Below are 23,473 nucleotides of genomic sequence, written 5' to 3'. Positions count from 1 at the left end.
GGATTATTGTTGAGTAAATGTCACACCTGTTGGGGACAATAGCCTGCAATAACCATGCTTTCACCTCCGCTACACAGCATATTTTTAGACTTTCTGCAATGCTACACTGCTGTTTTTCATTTTAAATCCAGTCTGGCTTCTCTCCTTAAAGCAAGAGGACTTTTAAAGCGAGTGGCTGGTAGTATAACTGGCACATATATCGAATCTCCTTAGTCTGGGCTGTTAAGTAAGTTTAATTAATTTACTAAGTTAATGTTCCACTGCTAGCAACAGAGCCTCATTGCCATCAGCTGGGGAGAGGGAATTGAAAGCCTAAATGAGCTCATTTTTTCACAGTTGGAATTAGGGACCAGTTAGCCAGTTGTGTGGGTTTTCCAATTTCTCCATCTGCCCTGGGGGGATTCAGGCAATTCACTCCCCCAACACTAAGTGTGAGTAAGAACAGAAAGAGGAAAGGGGAAAAGAAAAAAAAAACACCTCTGCCCAACATTTGCTTCCATTTTTGGCACTGGAAGTATTGTGTGCACATTGCTTGTTAAGTTGGGTTTTGGAGAAGCTTTTGCTAATGTTCCTCATAGATTCGGAAAAGAGAAAGGCCTCAGTGAAAGATATTTACCATGTGCATTTTCATTGCAGGGTGTGCAGATAAAAGGAAAACAAATAAACAATAAAAGAATGGAAACAAAATTACGGAAATTTGCAAAATTTGACAAATGGTGGCCTGTAGTTGCCACAAGCTAATGGCTTGCAATGATTAATAAGAGTAAAAATAATTGCATTTCATTAAGATTGATGACACCCCATTTAACCTCCCCTCTCGTTTCAGCCCTAAAGTGGAAAGAGATGAAGTTCTCATCTATAATAGCTCCTGTAACATTACCATGGAAACTGAGGCAAAGATGGAGTGTGAGACGCCTAATCAGCCAATTACCGCCAAGATTACTGAGATACGGAAAAGCCGGGGCCAGAACACTCAGGTATAATCAAATCTTTTTTACAGACTGATTCAAACAGCTCAAATTAAATTTGTAATATTGTGTACATTAAAAAAACAATTTAGTCCAAATGGCAGCGATATGTAATATTAAATGCTCTCAAACTTTGAGAAGCTGGTCTAATGCACAACATCTGAATTCGTAGTTAACTCTGGTTAATCATATATTTTCTCAAAAATAAATGAGTGCTGCCTGGGCTCTTTTAAAGCAAATTCTGAACAGATAATCTCCTCCGCATTTTGTCCTGCTTTCTGCGTGCATGTTTGAAAGAGGCTCTCTGTGGTTTATTTCTTCATGAAATAAATGGCCCTCAATTTAACCAGGCCCTTCTGGAAGGTTTCCAAATCACTCAGCCATCCTCAGTTGGCGGGATGGCAATGTCTGCTGGTCCATCCGGTTCATCTGTTCCATGGAGATCAGAGTGGAAGCTTCAGCTTCTGAGGTGATTACATGGAAATTAGAACTGGGAAGCACTGTGGGGGCATTTGGTCTAGCCTCTTTACCTTAATTTATCTGTTTGGAAATAATCTAAACCACCCCTCCAAGTGGCTCCCCTAAGAATGTGTTCTTAAAAATCCCCACTGAGAGTGAGTGTCCATAGCCTCCTCAGGGAGTTTTTGAGAATTGAAATCAGAGGCTGAGGGCTCTTTGGAAATATATCAGATCATCTTTTACAACTCTCTGGACTTCTCACGATGCATGGATAAAAAATAATATTTATTTATTTATTTATTTATTTATTTATTTATTTTTAATTTTTTTTCAACGTTTATTTATTTTTGGGACAGAGAGAGACAGAGCTTGAACGGGGGAGGGGCAGAGAGAGAGGGAGACACAGAATCGGAAACAGGCTCCAGGCTCTGAGCCATCAGCCCAGAGCCTGATGCGGGGCTCGAACTCCCGGACCGAGAGATCGTGACCTGGCTGAAGTCGGACGCTTAACTGACTGCGCCACCCAGGCGCCCCTAAAAAATAATATTTATTGAGCACCTACTGCCTTAGGTGCCGTTTTCATTATGAAAGCAATTCTTTGATTTCCTTTTTGTCTCTTTGATTTGGAAGAAGCATTAATGGAGTGCCTATTATGTGCTGCACACTACATGAGATTGTCTACTGAATGCTGCTTCGGTTAAACCTTCCCAATCCCAAACTATACTTCCTGGGTTTGTAGGCATAGTTTTTGTTTATTATTATTATTTTTTAGTTTATTTATTTGTTTGGAGAGAGAGTGCTCAAGTGGGGCAGGAAGGGGCAGACAGAGAGAGGGAGAGAGAGAATCCCAAACAGGCTCCATGCCGTCAGCTCAGAGCCTGACGCAGGGCTCGAACTCACAAACCGTGAGATCACTACCTGAGCCGAAATTAAGAGTCAGCCGCTTAACTGACTGAGCTACTCAGGTGCCCCCCGTGCCCCTCTCTTGGCAGTTGGCTGTCAGCGATAGGTCAAATGTTTATCATAGGGCAGTAACTTTGCTGATTGTATTGTGTATCAGTGTTGTATTGTGGAACGAGAGCTATAGGACACTGAGTAACCTCGAAGCCTTCCCAAGCCCCGGTTTCTGCCTGAGCACTAATGTGGGCTGTTGGGATGCTCGTGTGAAGAATGCCAGTGAAAGGGAGGGAGAGGCAGTTTGCACAGTGCCTAAGTGCGGGCTCTAGAGCCAGACTGTTGGGGTTTGAACATATCACTTGCCACCTGGTGGACTTCAGACAAGTTGCTTAACCCCTCTGTGCTTCAGTTTTCTCATCTGTAAAGTGGGGATAATAATAGTACCCACCTAATAAGATTGGTTGGAGGTTCATATCCTAACATGTGAGCCACTGTAACCACTCCTCACAGCAGACAAATGTCCAGTGTTAGCTGATACTGGCAGGGCTAGTTTGTTGGTAGTAGTGTTAGCAAATGATCTGCCATTATTTCTGTATGGGGCTTGCTGCTTTGACCAGATCATTTTGCTTCTTAGATTCCATTTAATTTTTCATCATCTCAAGGAGTAATTTTGAATTTTTGTCAGAGGTCTAAATGCCTCAGTCTTCTTTAAATTTGTATGCAGCATGTATTTATTGAGATCCAGCCATGTTCAAGGTTCTCTGCCATGCTCTGAAAGAAATAAAAAATAACATGGAAAGAGACCCCTTTAGGGGATAATAGGGAAGAGAGACCATATAAGAAGTAGGTGAGGCTCAAAGCTGGACACATAGTGTCCATTAATCACAGTTGCATGGAATGTTGGCACCATCCAGACAAGCCCCCTCATTCAAGAGATGAGCTAACAGATCCTTAAAGAGAGGTGGCCTGACAAAGGTCACACACCTAGTAATTTGGCATCATAGCCCACATGGCCATAAATCATTATGAGGGATGTAAACCATTTAATCTTTACGAACCAGCTGGGCTTGTGTGTGAAAATCTACTAGGCTAGTGCCAGTGTCTAGGAGATACCAGTCCTGGTATGTATGGTTACCCTATAGGTGTTGGGATTTCTGGTTTCCCTTCTCAGGTGTGGTGTTGACCTGTTACCTGTGTAGGCATACACAATTACCTTATCTGGACCTGAATCTGGGGAAAACCAGTGCTGACAGGTGCTTAACTGGGACTAGAATTCAGGTCTCCAGCTCTAAGTACTAGGTGAGAACCTTGGAACATATCTTTCATAAAATGTTAATGAGTATTTTGTGATGCAAGTGTTCCAAGGTCAAATGCATTTGTGACAGCTGGATTAAAGAAAGGTACGTATTTTTTCTCCCCCAAAGGACTTTTGAGAATGTTCACATGTGAACACGTAATGCGAATTTCTAAGAGAGAGCTTTTGTGTGGAGTATTATCCAAATCTGTTTGTCCCCAGACCATCTTACTTTCAGAATCTCTCTTGTGTTTATGTGTGTTTGCTGCTCTTAGGAAAATGTTGCTCATGCTGTGCTATTCCCCTACTGTTAAGTGGGGTATCAGAGGTGGGAAAGATTATTTCCATATGGGGCAGTCATCCAGGTCTGCTGAAGCAGGTGGCATTTGTATCATGCCTTGAAGAATGGGCACGGGTTAGGCATTCAGGGTTGCCAAGGAAAGGTGTTTCTGTAGAGGAACCAGGATGCACAAGTCACTGAGGCAAGAACCCATAGGGATAGTGCAAAGAACATGATGTGTGTGAAGGGGACTAGTGAATTGTAGGTTTGGAATGGTAGGCTGGGATTGGGACGGCAGGCTAAGTGTTTGGCCATTGAATTCATTAGGTGACGGGTTATCTTTGAGCAGTTATTGCATGATCACAGGTGTGCTTTAGTCACACAAAACAGTGTGATCTGTTTGTTGTGCGTGGGGTAACTTGGGCAAGCCATGGGAGGCAGGAGCATCTCAACTGAGCGACAGAGCACCGAACTAGGGAAGTAGTGGAGGGAATGGAGAGGAGGAACACACACGATAGTCTGCACTTGATAACTTGGGTTAGTCAAAGTGTTCAAAGATATGGAAAAGGAAATGTGGTAGGTAAGAAAATGGCATACCGACTCTTGAAAACGATCTCTTCAAGTTTTTGAAATATATATAATATATACATCCATGCTCATGACTCCCCAGTTGTAATCTTCCCCTCCATCCCAAAGCTCTCTCCTGAACTTTAGATTCCTAAACCTTAAGGCTTACTGATCTCTTTCCCTGGATATGGAAGTGGCACCTCAAATCCCTCAGATTCTAAATTCAACTCCTGATTGTCCCTGCTTGTCCGTGCTACTCCTTGTTCCCCACCATAGTCCTGGACTGATTTGGTGTCTTTTCAGTTGTTCAGGCCATGGAGACATTTTTGGACTTCCAAATTCTACATCAGATCCATCAGGAAATTATGCTGATTGTACCTTTAATCTGACTACTTTGTACCAAGTCAGCTATCGTCATCACTACCATGCTTTACTGAGTATTACAAGACTCACCCAACTGGTTCACTTGTTTCCACCCTGGCCTCCCTTCAGGCTCTTTTAATGGGACTCTCATGATCATTTCGAAATATGTCAGATGATTTCACTTTTCTCACCAACTTTCTATTGGCTCCCAAATTCTCTTGCAATTAATAGCTGAGTTCTTACATTGACCTAAAGGGCCATTTTATGCACCAACCCCCTCCTCCAGTTCCTCTCTATATTTACCCCTCATTTCTGTCACATGTACCTTCTCTGTTCCAAGCCCTTGGAAGTTGGGCTTGGAACTTCCTTCCAAGGAAGGAGTACTGGCTTCTTGCAGTTCTTGGAACCTACCAGGCTTGCTTCCACACTGAAACCTTTGCATTGACTATTCCTTCTACTTTGAATACTCTTCCTCCTCCTTTTTGAGATATAACCTTTTACTTTTATAAATGTAATGTAAATGTAAAAGCTGAAATGTTGCTTCCTCATCAAGGTCTACCTTTACCACCCTATTTAAAACTGCGCCCCACTGCTGCTCAATCCATATATCATACTTGCAATTTCACTTAATCTGTTCTATTTTCCCATAGTCCTTATCACCTGCCAATATGCTACATCAGTTACTAATTTATTATGTTTATTGTTTAGTGTCTGACTTGCTAGAATATGATCTTCCAGAAGGCAGAAATGTTGACCTGCCTTGTTCACTCGTATATCCCAAGTACCTAGAACAGAGACTGAATCAATTGTACTAACAGTATAGAAATGCAAACAAGGGTAGTTAAAACAAGCCAAATCACATATTGCTTCTCTAATCCTGTCCCCTGAAGATTCTTATCTGAAAGGAAACAGACACACCCACACACAGGTGTACCCACACCCATTTCCACACAAAAATGCTATTGTGTTATTTATCTTGTTCTTCAACTTGTATTTTTAAAAAGTTTTTACTATTTATTTTTGAGAAAGACAGTATGAGCAGGGGAGGGGCAGAGAGAGAGGAAGAGTCTCAAGTAAGCTGTCGGCACAGAGCCTGGTGTAACTCACGAAATGTGAGATTGTGATCTGAGCCAGAATCAAGAGTTGGACCCTTAACTGACTGAGCCACCCAGGCTCCTCATAACCTGTAATAATAATAATAAAAAAATCTAATGGCACTCTAGGATATAAGCTCCTTTGAATAGAACTTGGTTTTGCCACTGCTGTTTCCAAATGCTTTGAACTAGGCCAGTACGTGGCAGATCTCATTAAAAATTATGGAATGGATGAATGGATTTACAAATGAATGAATACATCATGGTCTTCTTTTCATTTCAGCTCAGGTATGTTTTTCTTTTCTTTACAAGGCATTAATTATGCCTACTATGTATTACTGTGAAACACTGAAAAAAGAAAATCTATTAGAGCAAAGAATTCAAAGAATGCTGGAAAACACTATAAGGTGCTCTAAGACAACCAGCAGTTTTGAAGGATTTCTGAAGGACAAATAGTGGATTGGGTTGAATGGGTAGAGAAACCACAGTAGAACAAACACAAAGCAAGCAAGTTTAGAGAGAACTGATAGAATATAAGCTATACTTTTCTTTTTTTTAAATATATTTTTTAATTTTTTAATGTTTTTATTTATTTTTGAGACAGACAGAGACAGAGCATGAGCAGGGAAGGGGCAGAGAGAGAGGGAGACACAGAATCGGAAGCAGGCTCCAGGCTCTGAGCCATCAGCACAGAGCCTGATGCGGGGCTCGAACTCACAGACTGTGAGATCATGACCTGAGCTGAAGTTGGACGCTCAACCTACTGAGCCACCCAGGTGCCCCTAAGCTATACTTTTCTATGGAACTCTGGGAGAAATTCCAAGCTGGGACAGGGCAGATACTGAGTCGGGGTAATTAACAGAGGGATTGATTGTGGGAATTGCTGGGTTGACAATTTTTCTCTCTCCCTCCTATCCTCCTTCTCCATCCCTCCCTGTCTCCCTCTCCCAATCTTTTCCTTCTCTTCCCTCCCTCTACATCATCACTCCCTCCCTGCTACCCCCTCCCTCCCTCTCTCTTTCCTTTTGTACATGAAGTGGTTGGATTTGTGGCTCTCAGGGTGAAGTCTTAAGTGCAGCCCATAAAACAGAGAGGAATTGTTTGTTTGGATTTTGTCTACTATGGATGTTAGGACCCTTGTTAAACTCAGTCAAACCCATGGCAACTTTGAAACTCCAGGGAAGGAGGGAGGGGCAGGAACATAACATTCTCCCCATTTCTGCCTCAAAGGGATTCCTTTACATTCACTTGACTGATCCAGATGTTTCACCCAGCAATTTCAGTTGTGCTAACTGGAAGAGGTTTCTCTGAACATCTGATCTGCCATATCAGTGAAAAAAGAAGTCTGAAAACAATGCTGTTCAAGTTATCTGCAAAATGATGTTAAACCTAGAATCCTATATGCAGTCAAATACTATTTGGTGTAAGAACAAAATAAAGACATGCACACTATACAAAGTTCAGAAAGTTTATCACCCTTGTGTACTCTCTTAAAAATGATATACTCTGGCAAATTGTAAAATTAATCCAGGCATGGAGATGATATGGGATACAAGAAACAGCAATGAACCAATATCCCCCAAAACAGCCAAAAAAAACCCCTGAAAAAACAAAAAAAACCCCCGACAATAAAAAGTGTTGAAAATGTGGCTGTGAAACTTACTATAGATAAGAATAGATTCTTAACCATGCAGAGTCAGGAACCTGTTTCAAGTTAGGTATATTAAAAGGAGAACAAGAAACAGAGGCATAAATCTCTTCTTTGACAAAATGAGGTATTTGTAACACAAACACAAACATTATATGAAGATGAAAGGCACATAAGATTTAAGTTCCTGCAAAGGGAAATTTCTATAAAAGGCAAGACAATTTGCCCCAAAGAACCCTGAACAAGCTTTAGGTTTACAGAAATGTAAGTACCAGGAAAGAGGTCTGAAGCAGGATGCTAAAAATTAAGTGTGTGTGTGGATTTGAAATACCCTATAAAGAAGGGCAAGATCCCCAGAATACTGCTGCTTGCCAACCCAACCAGATATCTATTCCTACCCCTCCCACTAGGAGACAGAGGCATAATTTGTACACAGATTGAATTAGTGAGATATTAATTAGGTGCTTGATAGCAAAAGTAAGGAGATGAGGTTGGTGGATGGTACTGAAATCTGGCAGATGAATGGAAAGTCTTCTTTCTTTAGAGAGAGGTCAACTTCCCCTGATCCCATTAAATTCTTTCTTCTGCCCAGCTTGGAATTCTGGCAACCCAAATTCTCCTCCTTCTAGAAAGGAGTCGAAGATCCTTCTTTGGAGAGATTCAGCCAGAGTAAAGACCCACAGATTTTTATATTTGAAAGCCTCATGAAGTTCAACTTAGATCATCCTCTTAGATTTTTAGTGCATTGCTCTTGAATGTGAATGGAAAGGCTTCTGGGTTTAGCCACGAGAGATTAATGAGTTTTAGACTTACCCTCCTGCCACAACCAACTACAAAACCTGTCAGAATAAATTTCGGACATTGGATAATAGCACAAGGTTGTGGTTCTTGAGAGAAGGGGCTGGGGCACATGAAGAGTGGCTTTCTGTCTGGGAGTACAGTTCCAAACACAGCACTGGGAAATAGAACCCAAGCAGAGAGAAGCAATCTCATTGGAAGAAGCAATCAGGTATCACAGTTCAGGGCACTTATGTAGGGAGCTGGTATGGAAAAGGAGGTAGAGGTAGGAGGGACAGAAAAATGTTCAATGAGGGGCACCTGGGTGGCTCAGTCGGTTAAGCTTCTGACTCTTGATTTCGGTTCAGAACGGTCATGATCTCACAATTCTTGAGATCAAACCCCGAATTGGGCTCTGCGCTGACAGCAATGGAGACTGCTTGGGACCCTCTCCCTTTCTCTCATTCTCTCTCTCTCTCTCTCTCTCTCTCTCTCTCTCTCTCTCTCTCTCTCTCTGCCCCTCTCCTCACATTCTCTCCCTCTCTTTCAAAAAGATAAATACACATTTAAAAAAAAAAGAAAAAATATTTTTTATAGTTACAAACAGGCCTGCAAACCACAAGAGACTTTTGCATACAGGGAACAAACTGAGGGTAGAACGGGGTGGGGCGGTGGGTAAAATGAGTGATGCGCATTGAGGAGGGCACTTGTTGGGATGTGCACTGGATGTTTTCTGTAAGTGATGAATCACAGGAATCTACACCTGAAGCCAAGAGCACACCGTATATGCTGTATGTTAGCTAATTTGACAACAAATTATATTAAAAAAGAAAGAAAAAATATTTAATACAATAATGGCAAAAATTTTTCAAGTTTGATGAAAATTACAAACCCACAAATCTAAGATTAATGAATCTAAACTAGAGGAAACCTTAAGAGATCCATTATTGGAATTATCAGTAATGTTAAGATGTTAGTTCTTCCAGTTCAGTTGTATGTTCTAAATAACATTTAGAGTCAATGCAATTCCAACAAAACATCCCAATAGGTTCCTTTTTTTTTTTTTGTAGAAATTTCCAGGCAGATTCGAAAATACTATGGAAACACAATGAATAGCCAAAACTACCTTGAAAAAGAACAAATTTTGAGTACTTACACTGCTTCATTTCAAGTGTTACTTTAAAGCTATGGTAATCAATTGGAGCTTTAAGATCTCAATTGAAAGAAGGGTTCTGTTGCTAAATGTATGTTTGAAAGCTCTTGCAGCAGCATCATGAAAGACAGGAGAGGGGAGGGATTGAAGGAAGGTGTGATGAGATATGTCAAAAATATCATGATGAGGAGATCCTTAGTAACATTTAAGGCTGTAGGATGGTATTGGTGGGGAGAAAAACCAGATTTGGTAGGGTTGAGGAGTGGCAAGGAAATGAAGGCATCTGGTATAGATCACAAGCAGGAAGAGAAAAGAAGGATGCAAATGAGTATCATGGCTGAGTAGTACCTTCCTCATGCCCATCCTTAACATCACTAGTGATAGGGATGGTTGGTTTCTCAGTTAAAGGTGCTTAGATTAAAGCTGTGGTCTTCAAGTGTGTTATTTGAGTCGACAAGGCAAAGACTCCACAGGGTTCTCGCCACATCTATTTATCTAGTGACCACAAAATAGCTCTCAGACAACCCTGATGTCAAATGGTCAAATTACCACCATCTTTAGGGATTTCTGTTTTTAAATTTTACTTGGGCTCTTCAGTGCACACTTCCTTCAGGAGGATTGTATTTTCCTTAATACAAATTGAAGGATTTTCCTTTTGGGAAATCTCATAGTAGTGTATCATACTTGTCTTAAGGAATTTATCTTTTAAAATTATTAAAAATATTTATAATTATTAAAATCTCCTCTCTCCCAACTAGACGCTAAATTCTCTGAGAGTGGGATCTATATTGGATTCCTCTTTGATGGATGGGTGGATAAAAGTATATACCTGTACTGGATTACTAGTAAGCTTACTACTGCTTACTACTTACTACTGCTTAATTTAATGTTTACTTTTGTTGAAGGGGACTCACCTATAAAATTGGTGTAATACAGTGATGTGACAAATTGTACATTTTAAAAGTATGTGTAGCTAGATAGAGGCTAATTTGAAGTGACCTTCCATTCCCTCGTTGATTTTTTTTTCCTATTACTGAAATACAAAAACGCTTTTTCACTTTTGTTTTTTGTTGTCTCTTTTGTTTTCCTTCCTTATTCTTTCCTTTCTTCTCTTAGTATTCCCCCCCTTTCCCTCCTCTGCCTCCTATCCTCTCATTCCCCTCCCCTCCCTTCCTTCTCCTCTTCCTATTCTTCTCCTTTCCTTTCAAACGACATTTTATTCAGTGTGTATCATGGAGCTTGTGTGCCTGTGGAGGTAGGTGCTGTTGAAAGCAGGGTTGAGCTGGTTGTTAGGCCAGAGACCTAAGATGTAAGAATACAACCATTCCTCCCTGACTTGGAGAAAACTTATGGAACCACTTGTAGTTTCTCTGTGAAATGAGGCCCCTAATGTATACCAGTTACATACTGTGAGGACAGGGTGAATTGGGAGGCAGATGGTTTCACATCTGAAAGGGACTTTACTTCCTTAGGATGATTAGGCAGATAGCAGAGACAAATGGGATAAATGGTTGAACAGGACTCCTGGGGCCTGGCTTGTAGTTATGGCAATGTCCTATCAGATTTTGAGAGAGTGGCAAGTCACTTAACCTTTGCAGTGGTTAGGGTTAGTACTCTCTGACTTCCAGGTTTTGGAGGGAGGAAGACAATCCTTATAAGGGGTGGTAGCAGGAGGAAACTAAGTTCAAGATGCATTATGCCATAGTAGTTATGAGCTTGAGCTCTGAATAAAAACCCTAACACTAATCCTTCTACTTAGTATAGAACATGGGGCAAAATTTCTTGTCTGTGAATTTCTATTTCATACATGTGGAGCAGTTAGCACAATGTCTCATTCATAGGAAACTGTCATAATATGCTGGATATTACTACCTCTGGTTGAATACAGAGTGGGACTATACAATTAAGAAAGGTAGTGTGTGAGTGTTCTGCAAACCATTATGAACAGTTAAGGTGTCACAATTTGTGGCATTGTTTATTGTGGTATTGTCCTAACCAGAACATGCTATGGAAAAGAGACCTTGCCACTTCATTGAGCCCAAGACTTTGAAGGCTTCTCTCTCTTGTTCTTTCTTTAAAAAGATAGAATTCAGGCCTGAATGCAGGCTTAAATTCATCCAAACAAATTAATTGTGCCTCTCTGTTTCTCAAGGACTCTTTATATTAAATGAGTTCATGACATTGCCTGTTGTTCCTTTTTCACCAAGGTATTTTAATAGCAAATGAGGCTATGGTTTCAAAGACTCTATCACATTGTGGCCAAAAAAAAAAGGTCCTTATCATGCTTAGGTATTATAATATCACTAAGTAATTATTGTATTACTACACAGGAGTTTGAATCATCTCAGGTAAATTTGTTCTTAACTTTTATCTTAAAATAATAGTTTCTGTTCTCATTGGAAAACAGTGAGTTTTATTAGCTCTGTGAAAATGGCTCTATTAATGACAGGCAGAGGGCAGTCCCACTGGGACATGACATGATTATTTCCTTCTAAAGTACAGCTTCGTAAATGGAAACCGTTCTGGTCTAAATAAATACTGTGTGGAATTTTCTCAGGGAACCTAATGTCATGCAAAAACACATGGGCTCATTTTGGGTCTGATCCTGGGAATGTAATGATTATATTTTTTCTGAGACTTTCCAAATATGAGACTTTAGCTAGCTTGCAGATAAGCGTAGGTGCTAAGAAATTGCTTTGGGTGGTAGGCTGGCCCTATAATAGAGTTCTTTGGATTCTACAGGGCATTGAGGCTTGATGAGTGAAGAACCAGAGATGCTCAAGTTAGTCTATTTGCTGACTCGTTGGTGACCTTGAACAACTTGTTTTCCACTCTCCTGTCTCAGTTTCCCCATCTGTGACGTGGGTGGATTATATGGAAACCCTAAGCCACAGAATGTGAAAATTGTGATATATGAATAAGTTACTTTATCAGTATATTTAATTCTTCATCTGAGAGAAAAGCTTGCTTTTTCAGGGGTTTATTAGTTCATTTTCTGGAGACATTATGGTGAATCACATCTTCCTGAAGCCTGATGAAGAATTAAGAGGCTACCTAACAATGAGTAGCTGCCCAGGCGTGAAGTGTCTCAGATAGTAGCTGACTAGATGTCAGAAATTAGATGTAGATTAGATTTGTGGGTGTGGTGTGGTGCGGTGTGGTGTGGTGTGGTAGTAGGAATGATGTGCTGTCTGTGTTGGTGGAAGCAACAATAGGAGTTTCCTAAGTGTTTGGATATGTGGTTTCTTACTAGGCATGTTAAACATTTTTAATTGTGCTAAAAACTGAAATGTTCTCAGTTTTGAGTCTAATATAGTATTTGATGATTATTTGAAATGGCAAATAATGATCCCAGTCTGGTTGATGGGGGTTGGCGGAGGGGGGAAATGGGTGATGGGCATTGAAGAGGGCACTTGTTGGGAGGAGTGCTGGGTGCTGTATGTAAGCAATGAAACATGGGAATCTACCCTCAAAACCAAGAGCACACTGTATACACTGTTTGTTAGCTAATTTGACAATAAATTCCGTATTTAAAAAAAGAAATACAACAGGCAGTTCAGTTAATTTGGAAAACTGGGGCTTTCTACTCAGTGATGTCCTCTTTGAAATCTTGTTTGCTCAGTCATTCATCTTCTTCTACAAGGTCCTTGATGATAGTGCCATGACTGAGTTCTGCTCTTTCTTCGAAGAACCATGGTACTGCCCCTGAAATGCATGTCTATATGAGAGGAGGGTGGAGGGCCTTGACTACCTAGCTGTAGCAGCAGCTGGAGTCATGAGGGTGAAGAAATTTGGGTAAAAGTGAATGGGAAGGACATCTCATTTTGGATGAAAGAGAATGTGGTTGTTCAAGCATTGAAAGCATTATGGAAACTGACTGCATCAACTGAACATCCAGCTCAGAAAGAAAGAACTCTTGTCTCTCAGGGGGTTGCTTTAGAGGTGGAGAGAAAGGGAACAGGAGAATAGAAGCAGGGGTGTTGGATAGAAATAAGAGAGTACTTTAAAAAAAATTAAAAATTTTTTTAAAGGCACACCTGGGTGTCTTAGTTAAGCATCCAACTTCGGCTCAGGTCATGATCTGGTGGTCTGTGAGTTCAGGCCCTGAATTGGGCTCTGTGCTGACAGCTTAGAGCCTGGAGCCTGCTTCGGATTCTGTGTCTCCCTCTCTCTGCCTCTCCTCCGCTTGTGTTCTGTCTCTCTCTCAAAAATAAACATTAAAAAAGTTAAAAGAGTTAAGAGAGTGCTGAACTGCTTTTTAATAAAAACTGCTGCCCAGAAGTGGAGATTCTCCTTATGGCACTGTCACTCGTATGGGTGGATGATGTTAACTTGTTTTTGAGTCTATGAAATGGTAGTCTCAGGCATAGACTTTCCTGCATAATTTCAGACATTCTGCTTCTTTTCTTACTGCTTCATTTCAGCTTTGAGGTGATTGAACTAATGTCATTGGGCAGATCAATGGAGGGCACATATGCCATATTCCTTTTGATAGTTCATTTAGTTATTGTCCAGCTGTCTTCATGGATTGCTTTGGCCACTGGTCGGATAGTCAGGCAGGACCTCTTGTGGCTCTTTGTTGTTGGCTAATGTTTGTTGATGGTAGGTTACTGCCTGGGTATTGATGAAGGTGTATCTGACCCCAACAATGCTTCAACTTATCTCTCTGGCTGTCCTTCTCTATGGAAACATCATAAATGCAAGTCAAGGGAAGAATACGTGGATGAGGGCAGCTTTTCCATAAAATAGACACCAAGAGATCACCTTGGCTTTACTAAAATGAGGGCAATGTGTCCTTTCTAAAGGAGGAAGGAAGGAATTGTGTAGAAGAAGCCATTTACTGAAGAAATAAATCGCTCATAGGAACTTATACATTAAAAAACAAACAAACAAAAACCAGGAAAGGCATGTGTTGATTCTGTTGATTTGACAAAAGAACTTCTGGCCTTTATAGGATATGATTACCACTGTACTAATTTCTTCAGAACCTCCTTTTGATGGGAGAGACAGCTATAACTCAGAAGGAATCATTGTGAAATGTTTCCTTGCTTCCAATTAAGTGCTAGGAACCTCCAAAGATTAATGGATATTTAAGTGACTTTCCAGAACTGCCACTCTTTTTTAACCAAGAGAATTTATCATGGTTCTGCATTTATTCTCCTCTGTGATAGCCATCTATAGTATCCAGTTCTGACTATTTTGAGCACAATGAAGCTTTGCACTTTCCCACCCTTTTAAGGGCTGATGGGCTATGTGAGTTGCTTAAAATGTGGGTAGAAACATTTAGTTTCTAGGGCTTGATTCTCCAGCCCTCTTTTTTCCTTTGCCATGATGACTACATGGCTCAAAGCATAGGGTCAATGTATAGAGGACAGTTGTTTTACCCTGGAGAGTTGCCAATATTTTAGTGGACTTTGTGTGAGCAAGAAATAAACAATTATAAGATAATTTGAGATCGTTTGTTACTGCATATAATCTAGCCAGTCCTAGGTGGTGACTAGCCACATCGTCCTTCACCTTTAGCCTTATGACTTACTCCCTGCCTTCCACATGGTGTATTTAATTCTTTTCCATGAATCCACATGGAATCATGACCTGGTTCATGTTCTTGATGGCAGATATGACAAGCTGAACAATAAGGTGACAGATATTATGGACCGGATAGGATTTAGAGGAGTAAAATCAGCTTCTTTTTATATTCTTGTTTCCTATTTTCCTCCCTTTCACTGGTGGTGTGCTTCTATTCTCTCGCTCTCTAAGTTTATTTATTTACTTATTTTGATATAGATAGATAGAAAGCAGGGGAGGGACAGAAAGAGAGGGAGAGAGAGTGTCTCAAGCAGGTTCTGCACTGTCAGCGCAGGGCCTGACATGGGGCTCAGACCCACGAAACATGAGATCATGACCTGAGTCAAAACCAAGAGACAGATGTTCGACTGACTGAACCACCCAGGTACCCCATGTGCTGCCATTCTCACTCACAGTTCTTATCTTTTGAAGATCCTCTGTGGGATTTTCTAGTGCTGGGAGATGAATTATTTTCTTTTGTAATATTGTTGCAAACTCTGGGGGTTTGTGGAGAGACTTGGCTATTTCTGGCATTTCTGCCAGTGCTAAATATCTTGTTTATTTCCTCCTAAGAGTCACTCTGGGACATTGTGCATAATGTTGAATCCATTTTTAAAATGGAGCATATATTTATATCTATAGTCTATACTTAACACCCATAGCTCTGTATCACCTATTTATATGTATTTTTTGTACATGCATGCCCTCTTATCTCTTTAAATTTTACTTTTAAAAAAAATCTGCTATAAAGACATTAATCACAAGGCAAAAAACACAATTTAAATAGACCCAAATGATAAAGAGACTCACAGAATGGCTCACAGAATGGGAAAGCTCAGGAATCATAGGTATGGTATGGCTTGATCTAGCCGTTCGGGACTCACAAATGGGATGGCTCTGGGATGGCTCTTTCCATGTCTCTGCCCTACCTTCTAGAGGGTCAGATTTAAGCAAAGACTGCCTCCTCTGGGCCCACAAGATGGTTGCCAGTAGCTCCCAAGGCTGCTTGTTTTCCTCTTCATGTTACATGGGAATGAAAGGGTCTTTAATGAGCAGTCTCAGAAGGAGGACACTTTTTTCCCAGACCTCCCAACAAATGTCTCCTCATGACTCATTGGTCCAAATTGAGTTATTTGACCACATTTCCCTGTGTGCAGGGAGATAGGCTTTGGTGGTTGTTTTTGGTCAATGAGTGTTCACTGTGGACCTTAGAATAGAGCTAATCTCACTCCAACACCGGGGTGAGAATATGAGCTCAGTGATGCCCCAAAGAAAAATCTTGATGAAGGGCTATTGATGAAGGGAAGCTGAGAATGGAAGTTGGGGGGATCACCCAGCGCTTGACTACAATGGCCTCACGTTTCTCTTAGTGGCTCTAAACTAAGGCCTCTTCCTCTGGTCCTCCTCACTGATCCCTTTTGATAACAATGCATTGCGGTTGCATGGCATTTTTACATGTGTGAAAACAAAGCACCTCTTCTGTATAAGAGAATTGGCTACATGAAAAGGAAACAGAATTGGTAAATCTCCTGTAGAACTCAGTAGAGTGTTTGCTTTTAACAAACGAATAAGCAAAGGAAGCATAATAACCACATAAAACATATACACCTTCAGTAGCCTGCAGGACCTCTAAATCAGTTATACATATATATTTTTGGTGATATGCAATCTTCCTGATTCAAAATGACAGTGTTTGTTTTTATGATGTACCAGCTCCCAACGGGGATGGCTCATCATTCAGCTCTATGCGAGTCAACCCTCCTCTAATAACATAGAAAAAAACTAGGGAAAGAAATGGTCTGTTATAGGGTTTGTTTCTCATAATCGGTCCTCTAAAACACATTACAAACATTAATTACTTAAGCCTCTTAGTGTCCCTGCCCAATAAATACCTATTTACATGGAGTGAAGTTGACAGAGTCACTGACGAAAGCCCTTCCATGAATTAATGTCAAAGCAAGGACCTCGACTACTAGGCTCACAGCTCCAGTACCAGTCACCCAAAAGCAGTGCCATTTAATTTCTTTCCCTTCCCAGAGGGGAAACGTATGCACAGCCAAGCAGAAGCAAATATATTTTGTGCTCTTTCTGCCTGGCATTGATTAATAAGAGTTTGAAGGACACTACCTGATGACTTTACTCAGAAATTAAATGAATGGAAGAATATGACCAGCAGAGAAAGCAAGGTACTCCTTGAAATTATTGTCCTTTAGTCCTCCTCAGATATTGAGCATATTAGTCCGTGTATGGGATTTTTATATGGTTACTTTGAGAGACAACAGAAGATTGTGAAAGTATGAAGGGCTCGGATAAAATGGTTTTAACTTTGGAAGGGTTGTGTTAACTCTGCAGATGAATCAGTTACAACCCCTACCTTGTGGAAGGTATTGTTTGATAGGAGAGATCTAAGAACCCAATAAATGCGCTATGAGCAAAATGTCATAAACATGGTAATAAACATATTTGCATTTTATTATGGAAAATCATTGAAGGCCAAGATATCATCTAGATGGAAAACTTATCACCTGGGAATTCTCTGGAGGGTGTGCCATTTGATCTGGGACTGAATTTATGAGGATTGTAAGGATAAAGGGAGATAAGGAGCAAAGGTATATACTAGTGAAGAGACAGTTATTCCAGAGTGCTAGAGGTGGGAAGACATGGTTTATATATAAGTAATTATATTCAGCTGGAATATAAAGTTTGAAAGGAAGTAATGGGGAAGGAAGTGACTGGAAACAAAGGTTGGGAAACATGAGTGGTCTTGATGTCAAACTAAGAGTGGATTTAATCCAGGAGAAAATGTAGAGCTGTTAGAGGCTTTATAAATAAATTTCATAGCTACCACTTTGTCTCATGAAATATCCCTTAGAGTGCATATCAGTCAGAATCCTAGTCTGGCTGAAGTGTGACCTAGATGCCAGGTTAGTCCTGACACAGGTAGCTGCTGTTCTCTTGGTGCTCAGATACAGGTAGGTGAAGGTCAATAATGAGACAAGGGCATAAGGAAATGAAGCATCTTAAAGCTGTAGCTGAGAGGATTGAAGATGGGTATTCTGAAGGAAGTATAGAGAAATGCTGAATGACTTACCAAGTGAGAGGAAGCATAGGGATTCCTGGTGTTCTACATTCCTGGTAAGTTACAGAGAATGCTATGGGTAATTATGGGTAATACCTACTTGTGAGAGTATAGGCAAGTCCTGAGGAAAACCTCAGTTTTCTCATCTGTAATGAGGAATGGGACTAAATCAGCATTTTCCAATATGAGTTCTTTAGGCAGTTAGCAATGGAGAATGTCACATTGGAGAAAAAAGGTCTGTGGTCAGATAAGTTTGGGAAATGCTGCAGGTGTCGTTCCATTCTGTGAGTCATGGCACCCAAGAATACATTCGAGCCTTAGGGAGTCCTGCAGAAAAGTACAGTTTTACTCTGTCAAACTTGGCCTTTCCTAGACTTCTTTGGTCATAAGAATTTTATTTATTTATTTTTTCCCGTGTAACACCTATTGGCTCCCTGTGGAAATTTTGGATTAGATCATTGTAAGGGAAAAGGCTCCTTCTCACATTCTATGATTCTGGGTTACCACTGAGGGTTTCTTCTCAGTCTATGATTTTACAAATCCAAAAAAAGTGTTCTCTTCTACAATGGCTGAGTGAATTTTCCTACCTATAATATAGGTTTACCGTCATCCCCCAATCAACTTTCTCTCTGAGTTGAGGCAAGAAGTTCTTTAAAAGTGCTTTTTCAAGTGCTTTGAGATCTTCTGAGGAGGAAGATCCCTGGTGGGTTTGTCACATGACTTCATTAGAGACCCTGTATGCTAAGGAGCTATATCAACTTCAGCTTCCAGTTTGGAATCATCATATTTCTAACATACTCTATTCACCAGGAAAGAGCTGAGGGATTATTTTTTTCTTCCCTCTCTCTCTCTCTCTCTCTCTCTCTCTCTTTTTTGTATCTGTATATAATGTAATTTAACCTAGCAAAAAAGACACTGATTGTCTGTCCCACAGGACTTAATTAACTCCCAGCTTCATGGTGTGCTGCAGAAATAATAAGAAAAGGAAAAGTTCGGGTGTTCCATACCTGTCCACTTCCACCTCTGGTGCATAATGAGATGTCAGGAGTGGTGACACTGATGAGGTGTGTGAAACATGCTGATTGCAGGAGGCGGCGAGCTGCCTGCTCAGCTCCTGGGAACTCTGGCCACGCTGGAAGAACTGTGGATCCAGCGAGCAGTCTTTTCCTTCAGATGACTACGGCTTCCCGTATTTTCCTCATTCGCCTCCCTGCCACCTGAGCTGTGGTTTTGTTAACCTTTAGCTCTGCCTTCTGCACCCTGGTCGGATGTTATGACAATTGTCACGGGGCATCTGCCATGTTTATTAAGCTGCCTGTAGCAAATCCGGACTGGTAGTGCAGGTTTCTACCAGCCAGCCCTCAGGGGAGCCCATTAAGAAATTGCAAGGCTAATAAAAATCATGCTGGATGAAATTGCAATCCTCTGGTGCCACTACGTGATGGGTCGGAATCTGGTTTTAAATTTTAATGGTAGCAGGGACCGAAGGTTTGAACGGGGACCCTTGTCCCAGCAGCACTGAAAGTTGTACCTTCTTAACCCAGAGCTAGAATGGTGCGGTGAGAGGGCAAACTGGTTTCTTTCCTGTGCGACGTTTCTCCACATTTGAGATGGGAATTTATTAATGTTTCTTATATGCTAACAATGCACTGCTCCTGGAACAAAGCCTCACTCTGCTAGGTGGCATGCAATTTGGTCTACAGTTCAGGTCCTCTAGCCTCACACTCATTGAAGCCTTCAGTGTCCATGCCTGAGGGACCCTTGAAAATTCATGGGGAACAGTTCCCAGCTCCTTGTTTCGGTAAAACTGTCTTAATATTTTCCTGTACTGGTAGCTTCTTGAAGAGATCTCTTGGAGAGCCATTCTAGCATTTAAATTCATCTTTACACCGTATTCCATCTAATCCAGGACCATTGCGTCAAAAGTTAATCCTTCTTCCTTGCTGGATTTCTTCTCCCAGGATGCGTCAGTTTACCTGCATAAACCAATAGTTTTTGAACATCAGAATGAAACAACAAAATCTGTAATTGCTGTTTTGCTAAGACTGAGGAAAGTGGAAGGAGAAACATCAGGGCTAGGTCTGAAGCCATGTAGAGAAGTATATGCTCCATTTTATTTTATTTTTATTTATTTTTTTAAGTTTATTTATTTTGAGAGGGGGAGGAGAGGCAGAGAGAGGGAGAGAGAATCCCAAGTAGCCTCCATGCTGTCAGCACAGAGCCCAATGCAGGTCTTGAACCCACAAACCGTGAGATCACGATCTGAATTGAAATCAAGAGTTGGCTGCTTAACCCTCTGAGACACCCAGGTGTCCCTATGCTCCGTTTTATTGCAAAGAAACACTACCTCTACTAAAAGAAAGTGATAGCATTAACAGAATACTTATTTCTTGTCAGGAGCTGAGTGAAGCCATTGACTTCAACTGCAAGTTTTATTATTATTATTAGTAGTAGTATTATTACTATTATTTTAATTTATTTTTAGATTTTAATCTGTTTTCTTATTTGAGAGAGAGGGAGTGGGGGAGAGGAAGGGGGGAGACAGAGAGAGAGAGAAAATAGGAATTTTAAGCAGGCTCCACACTCAGCACAGTCTGACATGAGGCTCTTTCCCGCAACCCTGGGATCATGACCTGAGCCGAAATCATGAGTCAGACACTTAACTGACTGAGCCACCAGGAGCCCCTCCAAAATGAGGCTTTGAAGTGATTGCTGTTATCATCTCCAATTCACAGAGTTACTTCTCAGAAAGGCCAGTGGCTTATTCTAGGACCCACAGCTGGTAAATGGCGGACCACGGACTTAAAAGATAAAAGAATTCTAGAACCCGTACTATTACTGCTAATTTTCTCTTGAAAAAATATTTCAAAAAAAAAAAAGGAAAAGAAAAATCTGTTCTCTTTTGTAAACATTTCTCAAAATAAATATGTAAAATTATATCGATTAGTGGAAGTAGATCTCAGGGTAGTGGAAAAAGTATAAGTACATTAAAATTTGATCTCCTGAGCTTCAACCTCAGCTATGAGCTTGGCTACATAGTTCTGTCCACTTTACCTACCACACCATCTTGTGGGCATTAACCTACCACTTGTGTTCTAGGTCCTTCCAGGGAGATTTCCTGCTTCCCTACCCTTTTGCTCCGGCAGTGATTTGAGTGGAAGTGCCTGTGTGTGTGTGTTTATGCGCATTTATCTTGGTAGGGTAGTGTGTGCTGTAAGGCCTAGTTTTTACATCTGCTTTGTAAGGACTACAAGAGAATGAATGAATATGTGCATGAACATAAGGTTAATGGTCACTAGATTGAAATCAGTTATCAAAACTTTCATTGCGAAACTTTCAGAAACTTTTCTGAGACTGTAGACATTGGGAAACACAAAACAGTCATACCATTACCCAAGAAATGTTACACAAAGGGTGGTTTTACTTAAAAAGCCCCTTCCATTTCAAAGGAAGGCATTTGGCTTCTAAAACCATAATAGTTTTTGAGACACCTGGGTGGCTCAGTTGGTTAACCATCTGACTCTTGGCTTTAGCTCAGGTCATGATCTCATGGTTCATGACTTTTGTGACCCACCTCAGGCTCCGTGCTGGTGGTATGGAGCCTGCTTGGGATTCTCTCTCTCCTTTCTCTCTTCCCCCCACCCCCCATCTGTCTCTCAAAAATAAACTTAAAAAGAAATAAAACCATAAGTTTTACTATTGGCTGCCTGTGTCTTCCTGTGGGTTGCAGATGTGGAGATAATCAACTCGACATCGTTGATTTTTTTCTTGGTATCTTTCTGAACTCTTTCACTAAGTCTTGACACTGTAATATTTAGTAGAAATGATTTATTTTTCAGTTTAGAGAGAACCTTGTAAGTTTCTTTGCTGTATTATTTTAGTGATGTAATAGGAAGCTAGATCTGTAGTTCCGGGATGTCCAGTTTAATTTTCCTTTTTTAGTTTTCTGGGGAGTGGGGTAGTACATCTTGTGAGGTAAGGAGGAGGGATGCTGGTGTGGGAGATACAGATGTTTCCTAAGGTTTAAGCACTTGCCAATTTTATATTGACCCAAAATTCCAGCTTCACTCTTCCTACCATTTTGTCATCTCTACAATATCACTTAAGTGCTTTAGTATGCCAAAGAAGAGAAAATGCGTTTTCATCTTACTACAAAAATGTTACGTGTTTAGAGTAGAAAATTTAAAGAGATAGTAGAAAGAGACAAAAAATATCCTTCATGATTTCAGCATCCATTGCTTTGATTGTGGCCAAGGAAATGATGACCAGTGATGTCATCAGCCATTTAAGTCTTTCTTGGCACCTTCACCTTGTAACCTTCAAGCTGGAACATTTAAAGATGGCAACTCCTGATTTCAATGTCTACAGGCATTGACTATAGAAGTATGATAATTTGGTGAAGTAATTTAAAGACATTCTCTGTATGGTATATGAGTAAATTTGAAAAGGTCATAAATTTAATGTTGGTAATGCGTGGGGTGATATATTTACATCTATGACTATATATCTATCCATAAAATCCATCATCAAGACAATTTTAAAGACTTTTGTGCTCCATCCTAAGAATCCCTCTCTTTGAGAATCAAGGGAAATTGGCTCTATTCTTATAGGAATGTCATACACTTCTATGGTAAAATTGGAAGAACAATGCAATTGGTGTATTTAAGGCAATATTGTTATTAGGACCTAATTTTTCTTTAATTATAAAAATTTGTTTTAATGTTTACTTATTTTTGAGGGAGAGAGAGAGTGTAAGCAGTGGAGGGAGAGAGAGAGAGAGAGAGAGAAAGGAAGACACAGTATCCGAAGCAGGCTCCAGGCTCTGAGTTGTCCACACAGAGCCCAATGTGGGGCTCAAACTCACAAACCATGATCGTGACCTGAGCTGATGTCTGGTGCTAAACTGCCTAAACCACCCGGGAGCCCCTTTTCTTTAATTTTTTAATAAACAACGTAAATTACAATAGATGTTTAAATAGCTGACCCTCTGTGTAGTCAAAAATCAGGGCAAAACTTTGGACTCTCCAAAAACTTAACCAGTAACAGCTTACTGTTGACTGGAAGCCTTACTGATAACAGTTGATTAACACATATTTTGTATTTTTTTAAATATATGAAATTTATTGTCAAATTGGTTTCCATACAACACCCAGTGCTCATCCCAAAAGATGCCCTCTTCAATACCTATCACCCACTCTCCCCTCCCTCCCACCCCCCATCAGCCCTCAGTTTGTTCTCATTTTTTTTTTTAATTTAATTTTTTTTTTCAACGTTTATTTATTTTTGGGACAGAGAGAGACAGAGCATGAACGGGGGAGGGGCAGAG

General features: G+C 40.5%; 1 protein-coding gene across 9 annotated transcripts in view; it reads left to right on the top strand.

Annotated features, from left to right (window-relative positions):
• The window catches only part of PKHD1 (PKHD1 ciliary IPT domain containing fibrocystin/polyductin), a 489,098-nt gene that overhangs the window by 99,968 nt on the left and 365,657 nt on the right, over positions 1-23,473 (top strand). For all 9 annotated transcript variants that reach the window (XM_011282361.4, XM_045057643.1, XM_045057638.1 and 6 more), the window contains one exon: positions 827-977. In XM_011282361.4, coding sequence (XP_011280663.2) covers positions 827-977 — 151 coding nt within the window. The remainder of the gene's footprint in view (positions 1-826; positions 978-23,473) is intronic.

Source organism: Felis catus, chromosome B2 (genome assembly GCF_018350175.1).
Source record: "Felis catus isolate Fca126 chromosome B2, F.catus_Fca126_mat1.0, whole genome shotgun sequence".
NCBI lineage: Eukaryota > Metazoa > Chordata > Mammalia > Carnivora > Felidae > Felis > Felis catus.
The sequence above is the reverse complement of the archived record's forward strand: the minus strand, read 5'-3'. Positions and strand labels throughout refer to the sequence as shown.